Raw genomic sequence first — 10592 nt, 5'->3', positions numbered from 1 at the left:
TAGCCCTGGCTGTCCTGGAACTCACTCTGTAGACCAGGCTGGTCTCGAACTCAGAAATCCACCTGCCTCTGCCTCCCAAGTGCTGGGATTAAAGGCGTGTGCCACCCCACCCGGCTTGATTCCCTAATTTCTTTCTCAGTCCATTTATCATTTGTGTAGAGAAAGGCCATTGATTTATTTGAGTTAATTTTATATCCAGCTACTGCATATAGTAACTTTTTATGTGCTGATTTCCTACTCTGTATCATATGTGTTACATGATCTCCTTTACAATGATCAAGCCTCACAGTTTTCTCCCTATTTTATAGACAAAGAAACTAAGATTCAAACAAGTTTAGTGACTTGGCCCAAGGTAGGTCTATACTAGCACAAAAAGTCAGGACTGTCTGACTCCCAAACACATGGTACTACCCATTATCCTAAGTAATTGATAACTATTACATAGTTATACTGCCTTTATTTTGTAATAATAAATTACTGAAAAGTGCAAGGCACTTTGCATATCTTACATCACTTCATCTCATGAATAACACCATGGGATAGTACCATTTCCAATTCTGAGATGACAAAACTAAATCCAGGGAAGCATAACTTCAGTGATTTGAACAAAATCTAATTCTGAAACTTGGGCTGATTCAATTAGATTACCCAAAGTGATGTTCTTTGGACTTTTAGGGCAGAGGTCACAAGGCTAGCCTATTTACGTTCCTGCTGTCAACACTTGGAAAACCAATTCAAAATGTCATCAATTCTATAATTTACTTTGAAATGCATTTTTAATAGAAAGCCTGAAAGTTGGGTGTAATGATGCATGCCTGCAAGCCCAGAACTAGAAAGGATAACACAAGAGGATCTTATAAATGAAGCCAGCCTAAGCAATGCAATGATTCCCTGCTCAAAAACAAGAAAAAAGAAAGAAAAAAAGGTAGGTGAGTGGATGGAATAACATGTGAGAGTAAGTGCAGTGGGCATCAAGTGCCCATTGCTTTTTTATGGTGTGAGAACAGGCTGGTCTTGACTATGTGGCCAAGGGTGGTCTTAAACTCCTGATCCTTGTGTTGCTACCTCCTGAGTGCTAAATTATAGGCATGTTATACCACACCCACACAGGGCCACATGCATGATAAATATACATACTACCCACTGAGCTACATCCCAAACCAGCATGAGGACTCTAAAAAGGCAAACCCAGCATTGCCAGGCTAGATCCCTCCAGTCTGCCTATCTTATCAATGCAAGAAGAAACTTTACCAACCACCGGATCTCTGCTTTTGACTACCTACCAAGCAGCGCAGCAAATATGGGAAAATTCATTCGCTTCAAACCCAGCTGCTTGGCCACTTCCTGCATCAGGAACTGGTTGGTTGTAAGGTTCTTGCCATTCCAGCTCAGCTTCAGTGCATGGGAACTGTAGTAAGATGGAATATTGTAGAGCGCATACTCAGAGTCATGAGCAAGAAGACCATGAAAGCCATTCTCCCTGAAAAAAGCCACCACTTCCAAATGGTGGTCTTCAAGGCTCTGAAAGACCTAGGAGAGAAAAAAAGAGAATCTGTCATGACACAGAAATTGATCTGTATATAATTGGAAATCAGAAAAGTTAGCACCTAATTTATAAAGATAAAACTTAAGATTATCTGTGGCCAAAGAGAACAAAATAAGCCAACCATATATCAGCTTAGAACATGTTTATGCCTGTACATGTGGTTACTAACTGTCCAACCCTGAAGTCATGAAATCAATACACTATACATTACTTGTGTTTATTTGAAACCATAACAGAGATTTTCATAAGAAAACCACTAAAATCATTTATTTCTCCGTAGCTATGATCTGTGCACATTCTACCTTTATAATCTTACCAGAACAATCATGGCAAGGTATATATGAATGAAGGTACTCAGAGGTGTAAATGGAAATCTTAGTTCATCTATCAATTCTTAAAATTTATTTATTTATTTATTTATTTATTTATTTATTTATCTATTTATTTATTTTACGTGTATGCTGAACATGTATGTACCAGTTCATGGAGGTACCCATGGAAGTCAGAAATCACTGGATGCCCTGGAACTGGAGTTACAAACAGTTGTTAACTGCTCAAAGTAAGTGAAAGAAACTATACCAAGGTCCAACATACCACCACCTCCCTTTCACAGTGTTTGGTGTTCCTCCTCCACCCCCATCTTTTAGGAAGGAGAGGATACTTCCAAAAGGAAAGTTTCTAGCAGGGTTCCCCAGAGGGAACCCACAGAGGTTGTTTCTAATTGACGAGGGTCAAAAACCTTACTCCATTTTAAAAAGAGAGAAGCTAAGTTGTAAAAGGTTGGCTAACCTCAAAGTCCTATGAGTGACACAAGATACAACTTAAGCTGAACTAAATCCAGAATATGTACCACTGCTGCAACAAGCACCCTCCTAACAGCACTATTTTTTTTTATGGAGCTAGAGATAAACTATTAAGTACCCTTGCTACACATGTTCTATTTGGTGTATTTTGTTCCCTATTCTAAAGAGGAATGAAGTATCCACCCGTTGGTCTTCCTTATTGATTTTCTTCTATTTAGACAGGCATTATAAATTCAATCATATAGATGAAGAAATTCAGACTTGGAAAATAGAGGTGTCATGCTCAGAGCCAAAGACCTAGAAAACAGCAACCTGGGTTATACTGTCACTAACATTCTTACTCTATGGCACAACTTTCAGCCTGGTTGAAGATGATTATACCATAGCCCAAGTGATTTTAACCGCAGAAAGCCAAGGACTTGTGATTATTGGGGGTAAGGACAGGGAGGAAAGGTATATTACTATCTTGCCAAGGCTGAGTCATTGGCTCAAGTGATCTTCTTGTCTGTTTCCTGAGTAACTAGGGCTGTAGTTTCACATCATCTTACCAGGTGAATAACTATAGACTTTCTGTGTGTATGTGGTAGTATGGATTGAATGCGGAGCTTTGTGAATGACAGACCTTTAAAATTTTTTGAGACAGGGTCTCACTAGTTGTCCAAGTAGGCATCAGAGTTGGGATTTTCTGCACAATCAGATATGGCAGTACTAATGATCTTTAATCTGGTGGATCCTCGAACTCTAGGAATATAAATGACAATCACTTAAGAGAGTTAAAAACAAAACCAGAAACATTCAGCCCAGTGGTGGTGGTGGCAGCAGCGGCAGCGGCAGTGACAGCAGCAGCAGCAGCAACAGCAGTGGCATATACCTGTAATGACAGCACTCAGAAGGGAGACAGAGACAGGCCAGCCTGGGCTACAAGTGAGTTCCAAGATAGCCAGCACTACACAGAGAAACCCTGTCTTGAAAAAAGCAAACAAATAAATCAACTTCTTAATATCCTTCAACTCTGGTGTACTATAACAATTCCTATTATCCAAACACTTGTATTTTCAATATACTTTCCACCTTAGGAACTACTAAATTAATCCACTTACTCTCTTTACTTCATAGACAACTAAGATCTAGAGAGGATGCATGCTGAGGCAGGACTACCTACCTAACTTGCAACAGAACCAGGATTACAACAAAAGACTCAAGCTTCCAAGCATGGGACATTTTCACTACGTATTCTGGAGTAGAATAAAGGAAAATATCAAAATAAAAAAAATCTCACAAGTCTTTCTCACAATGCCCCAAGACTCCATGCCAACCTGTTTCCAAGATGACTCTTGCACCCCTGAGCTTGGACACATAGTTTCTCTGCCTAAAATACCTTAGTGCCTTCTGTAATGTTCCAGCTATTTCCATAGGCCTGCTTCTTCTTAGACAAACTCCTTGGTGATTCTCCTGTCTTCATTTTTCCTACATTTTCTATCACTTACTTTCATTAATGTATTTATTTGGGGTGGACATCCTTCAGCATGTGTGTAGAGGTTCTATGACAACTTGCAGGAGTTCTTCTCTTTCCACTCACTGAGTCGAAGAGACTCAAATCAGCGATGATTAGGTTTAGTGGCAAGCACCTTTCTTTACTCATCTCCACCCCCACATACACACAGCGTCTTCGGTCTTACAAGACTAAGACAGATCAGATAGGCATAGAATCAAACTGAAAACCCATCATCACCAATTTTCAAAAACCACATATTCTATCATTTTTTTTATTCTTATTTTATGTACATGAGTCTTTTGCTTGCCATGTCTATCTGTCCAAAAATTGTGTTTGTAACAGTTGGAGGCCAAAAGAGGGCAGTAGATGCCCCAAACAGATGGTTGTTGGCCACGATATGGGTTATGGGACTCAAAGCAGGGTTTCTTGAAAGAGTAGACAGTGTTCACTATTGAGCTATTTCTCCAGCCCACTCCAAGTTCTATCTTACTTCTTTGTTTCTAAGGTCTATGCATAAGAAACAAGTGGCATAGAATACTTAGAAAGGCCTACCACCAAGCACCATTAGCTCAACATCTGACTCCTAAAGCAGATGCATGCCCAGAGTACATCTCAGGTAGCAAAGCGATATTAATTATTAATTATGTACTATGCTCTAGGCCCTGTTTCAAACCTATCTATCTCTTACATACTAAACTTTAAATAACATCATGAGACATTATTATAGCAACCTTTTATTTCAAAATAATTATATTTTACAATGAAGCAGAATTTTATGTCATAAAATTCACATAACTTATTCCTTTTATATTATGTTTCCAAACCTCTACAAATACTTCAAGAGAAATTTCTATTTTACTTAGTCACCTTTATCAATGTGAATTTTTTATTATTCTCTCATTTATTACATACCAACTGCAATTTTCCCTCCACCCTTCCCCCCTAGTCTCTTCTAAACCCATCTTTGCTTTCCCTGAGATCCACCTCCCCTCAGAAAAGAGCAGGCCTCCCAGCGACAACAACTAAATACAACATAACAAGCTACAATAAGGCCAGGCACATATTCTCATGTCAAGGCTGAAGGAGGCAACCCAGTAGCAGGGAAAGAATCCCACAAGCAGGAGAAGCAGTCAGAGACAGCCCCGGCTCTCACTGTCAGGAATCCCACAAGAACACCAAACTATACAACCATAATGCCTATGCAGAGGACCTAAGTAAGACCCATGATATCTGTGATCCCACTTTAGTCCCAGGGTCAAGTTGACTATGTGGCCCGTGTTCTTGTGGTGTCCCTGATTGCTCTAGTCCCTCTGATCCTTCCTTCCCCTCCTGTGCAGGACTCCCCAAGCTCCTCCTAATGTTTGGCTGTGGTACTCTGCATCTGTTCTCATCAGCTGCTGGATGAAGTCTCTGATAAAAATTATGCTAGGCTCCTGTCCTAGAACACACTACAGGCAGGAAAAATTGTAGCCCAAAGGTTTTGTGGCTGGGTTGGTATCATTTTTTTCCAAGACAGGGATTTTCTGTGAGCCCTGGGTGTTCTGGAACTTACTTTGTAGACCAGGCTGGCCTCAAACAGAGAAATCCACCTGCCTCTAAAGGCAGTGCACTGAACTCAGCTTATTACAGTAACCCTTGTTTGTTGGACTGTGTTCTGAGATCTCCAATGGAGCACATGAAATAGTTGACAGTCCCAAATTCTCTATATACTATGCCCCCACCTCCCTCTTTCCTTTTCCCTCTGTCTCTCACACCTTTTAAGAATATTTAGTATCACCGTCTGTATATGTGTTTAGGGCATACTATTTGGGTTTAGAAAAACTATAACCTCATCTCTGGAGAAGACTGAGTCTCCCTTTCTCGGTACCTATTAGTTACTTGCTGCTCTTCATCTAAGGCAGGGCCCTGTGAAACTTTACCCATCCACACTGACATGTTGATTGGTGTTGCCATTATTCAGGTCCTGTTTACAAAACCACATTGTTGAGGTCTCACAAGTGCAACTTCTCTGTCATGTTGAGAAAGATACTCTAATAGCAGGTATCCTGGTCATCTGGATCTTACCATCTTTCTGCCCCCTTTTCCATCGTGCTCCCTGAGCCTTAGCTGTAAAGGTTGTACTGCAGATGATCCAACTGGGGTTGGAAACCCACAGACACCTACTTTCTGCCAATCAAAATCATAATGAGAAGTGAGTTAGCTCCCACTAGGATAACTGTAATCTGAAAAATGAGTGTTGGCAAGAAAGTAGACAAACTGGAATCCCCAAGCTGGGCGTTGTAGCACATACTTGTAATACTAGTACTCAAGAGTAGGAGAATCATGAGTTCAAGGCCAACCTAGACTATGTAATAAGACAAAACAGAAGTCAACCATAAACACCTATATTCTAGGCATGTAGGGGTAAGATGCAGGATAATCTGGAGTTAAAGGACATCCTCAGCTACATACTAAGTTTGACGCCAGCCTGGGCTACGTGATACCTTATCTCAAAAGAAATTAAAATTAATCAGAAGAAACAAACAATAGCAACAGACAGACAGACAAGAAATGTAAGCTGGTGCAGCCACTATGAAAAAGAGTCTAAGAGGTCCTCAAATGACTAAACAATTACCTCATGATCTAGTAAATTTATTGCAAGACATAACTCAAAAGAATTAAAATAGGGCCTTGAAAGATGCTCAGGTTCCCTTCTCTGAGAAGATGAGGGAATAATGGTGGGGCAGGGTTGTAAGAGCAGGACTGGGAGGAGAGGAGGAAGGGGGCTGGGAATGGGATGTAAAGTGAATAAAAATAAATTATGAAAAAAGATTGGAAAATCTATGACTGTATCAGAAAGATACATGAATAGCCATAACAGAATTATGCAAAATAGTCATAAACAAAGAACACCTTAAGTGTCCAACAATGAATAAATAATAAAAATGTGGTATGGTGGTATAAAACTATACAAGGGACTATCATTCAGCCACAAAATGGAATAAAGTGTGGATGCTACAATGTAAAGGGATCTTTAAAACATGCTAAGGCAAGTGTGGCAGTACACATCTGCAATTCTAGTGTCAGGAAGATGTAGCAGGGTCATGAGCTTGAGGTGAGCCTGGGCAAGGTATTGAGATGCTGTCTCCAAATATCAAAACAACAACCCCCACAAGAAGGAATAAAACATTGTGCAAGGGAAACAAGTCAGACACAAAAGCCAAATAGTATATGAAATTCCCTGAATAGATAAACGTATTGAGCTGGAAAAAAATAAAAAGATTGACTGGAACTGGTGAAAAGGGTTAACAGTGGCTGCAAATGGGTGCTGGGTTTCCTTTAGAGGTTATAAAAGTGATCTAGAATTAAACAATAATAATAGTTACATAACTGTGAATGTACCAACCACACACTTCAAAATGGCAAATTTTATGATCTATGAAATTTTATTTTTTAAAGTAGAGCCTGGATTCAAATTTAGCTGTATTCACAGAGCTCCTTAAACCTCACTTCAAGAAATTCTTTTACCTGGCCCTGGTGGCATAGATCTGTAATACCATTTAGATAGGAGCTGAGGCAGGAGGATCACAAGTTCAAGACCTCCTTGGGCTATAGAGCAAGTTAGTGGTTAACATGGACAGCATAATAAGACCATCAAAAATCAGCACTATGGCAAGGGCTTGGGCTAGAATTTATGGTACTTGCCTTCCACAGGGGAGAATATTTTTCCAGCTAGGTATGGAGGGCTCTAGTCTGTAATTTAGCATGTGGACATAAGGACAATAGCATCGCAAATTTGAGGGCAGCAAAGACCACAGAGCTACATCCAGAAGACAGATTAGTATGATGGTGGCTAATTTCTCATTATGGAAAAAAAACCCTTTATTTATACATATGAGTGTCTTGTCTACATGCATGCCTGTGTACCATGTGCAAGGACTCAACACAGATAACAGAAGAGAGGTTGGATCCTCTGAGTCTGCATGGTTGTGAGCTGACATGGGCATGCTGGGAATCAAACCCAGGTCATTAGCAATTTAATTATCAATATTAAATCAAACATGTCTCATCTACTAACACTCCATTTTTATATTTTATTTTACTTGTGAAAAAATCACACTTTTCCATCTTAGCAATTTTCAAATATATCATTTAGATGTGTTAATGATAATCACATTGTTGTACAAAAGATATCCACAACATTTTATCATGAAAACTAAAACTCCAGAGCCAAACAACTCCCCCTTTCTCCCTTCAGCTTTATTTTCTGGTTCTATTCATTTGCCAACTTTACATACCATACATAAATGGAATTTTACAGTGACTAGCCTATTTCTCTTAGCATGATGTCCTCTAAGCTTATCCATGTTATAGCATACGATGGGATTTCTTTCCTTTTTTAACTTGGAGAACATTCCCACTGCAAACATACACTGCATTTATTTAACTATTCAGCCATTGATGAGAGACTTCTGGATAGTTTCAATCTCTTTGCTACCATTAATAATGCTGCTTTGGTCATAGGTATAAAAATATTTGAGCTCTTGCTTTCAATTTTTAAGATGTATGCCAGGAAGTAGATTAAGGTCGCTTCATTTTTAATTTCTGAGGAATCTCCACAGTGTTTTCCATAGTGGTCATATTATTTGACAATCTTACCAATACTGCACTGAAGTTCCAATTTTCTACTTACTTGAACACTTATTTCCATCTGGAAAATACAAATCAAAACTATATGAAGAATCCGTATCACCCCAGTTAGAATAATTATCATTAAGAAAATAAACAAGAAATGTTGGTGAGGATATGAGAAAAAAGGAACCTTTATACAGAGTAAGTAGGCATGTAAATTAGTGCAGGCACTTTGGATAACAGTATAGAGGACCTTAAAAAAACTAAAAATTGGACTATTATAGGATTCAGCTATATCAGAAGTAATAAAAGTTGCCAGAGCTGAAATATGGGCAGAGCCATTTTTTTCCTAGCATTGTTGGTAACTGGCAAGTTATGGAATTAGCCAAGATGACCATCAATGAAAGAATGGGTAAAGAAATACCCATTGATGCATGCACACACACACACACACACACACACACACACACACAAGCAGTGGAGAATTATCCACCCATAAAGAACAAAACCATGTCATTTGTAGAAATTGGGTGAAAATAGAATCATATCAAATGAAATAGGCCACATTAAGAAAAACACAAAGGCATAAAAGTAGAAGAGGGATTATTTGGGGGATAGAAAAGGGGACAGTGGAAAGAAAAGTGGGGACAGAGAAAACAGAGGGAGTGTGGAGATGATAAAAGTATATATATGTGTGTATATATATATGTATATATATGTATATGTGTATATATATATATATACACACACACAGATGTACATATAGAAATTACATAATGACAATGTTTTACACACACACACACACACACACACACACACACACACACACACTGTACTTGCTAGTATGGGCCTATAATCCTAACTATTGTAGAGGCTAAAGCTTGAGGTTGTTAAAAGTTCTCCTTAGGCTATAGTATAAGTTCAAAGCCAGCCTGGACAACTTTGCAAGTATTCTCAAAAATAAAACAAAACAAAACAGCTGGGCATGGTGGTGCACGCCTTTAATCCCAGCACTTGAGAGGCAGAGGCAGGCGGATTTCTGAGTTCGAGGCCAGCCTGGTCTACAAAGTGAGTTCCAGGACAGCCAGGGCTATACAGAGAAACCCTGTCTGGAAAAACAAAAAAAAAAAAAATAAAATAAAATAAAATAACAAAACAAAGCTGGGCATGGTGGTGCACTTTAGTCCTGGTGCTCAGCTGGCACAGACAGGTGGCCCTCTGTGAATTCAAGGCAAGTTTGAGCTATATACTAAGTTCTAGGCCAGCCAGGGATACACAGTGAGACTATGTCTCAATACACAAACAAATAATAAATCAAAAGTAAGAGGTAGGCTGGGGAACTAGGCCTGGCAACTCATAGCTGTACTCCCAGCACTCGGGAGGCTGAGAAAGGTGGATTGCTATGACTGCTGAGTAAATTCCCAACCAGCTTGCTGCACAGAGTGGGATGCTATATCAAATAAAGAAAGGGAGGGAGGGAGGGAGGGAGGGAGGGAGGGAGGGGAGAGAAAGACAAGAAGGAAAGGAGGGAAGAAAGAAGAAAGGAAGGATGAAAGAAAAGGGCTGAGCGGGCACCTACATGGTACAGCATTTGCCTATCATGTGAAGAACCCTAGGTCCCACCCTAGTATAACAGAAATAAGTAAATAGATAAAGTGTAAGGCCAAATGAGAATACAGGAGAAAGCCAAACAATATAGGAGGGGGTCAATGAAAAGTAACTTCTCCTCATCTCCTGGACCTATCTATCCCCTGAAGAGGTCAGTGCAGCTGGCTGGGACTTTGTTTTGAACAGGAACCCCAAGGTAATACTTACAATGTAGCAAACAAACAAATAGCAAAACAACATCAACAAACAAACAAACAAGGGATGAGGTTCAGCAACATGGCTCAGCAGGTACAGGTGCTTGCTCTGCAAACCTGGTAAGCTGAGATCCATCTCTGGAACCCACAAAGAGGTGGAAGGAGACGATCATCTCCAAAAAGCTGTCCTCTAACATCCACACTTGCACCATTGCATGTGTGCCCACAAGCATGTGTACGTACACACACACCAAACACACACACACACACACAAATAATAGCATACATTAGAAACAATAGACAATAAGGCATCACCCTGTCACTTCTGTCCATGT

At 39.7% G+C, this 10592-nt stretch overlaps 1 protein-coding gene across 3 annotated transcripts in view; it reads right to left on the bottom strand.

Annotated features, from left to right (window-relative positions):
* Positions 1 to 10592, bottom strand: part of Fam120c (family with sequence similarity 120C) — a 121210-nt gene that overhangs the window by 86149 nt on the left and 24469 nt on the right. For 2 of the 3 annotated variants that reach the window (XM_021152990.2, XM_021152992.2), the window contains exon 2: positions 1284 to 1530. In XM_021152990.2, the coding sequence (XP_021008649.1) occupies positions 1284 to 1530 (247 nt within the window). Of the gene's footprint in view, positions 1 to 1283; positions 1531 to 2971; positions 3087 to 10592 lie in introns of those variants that run through there. The other variant, XM_029473215.1, reaches the window with a different exon arrangement.

This window comes from Mus caroli, chromosome X (assembly GCF_900094665.2).
Source record: "Mus caroli chromosome X, CAROLI_EIJ_v1.1, whole genome shotgun sequence".
Lineage (NCBI taxonomy): Eukaryota > Metazoa > Chordata > Mammalia > Rodentia > Muridae > Mus > Mus caroli.
This window is presented reverse-complemented; position numbering and strand designations above follow the sequence as displayed.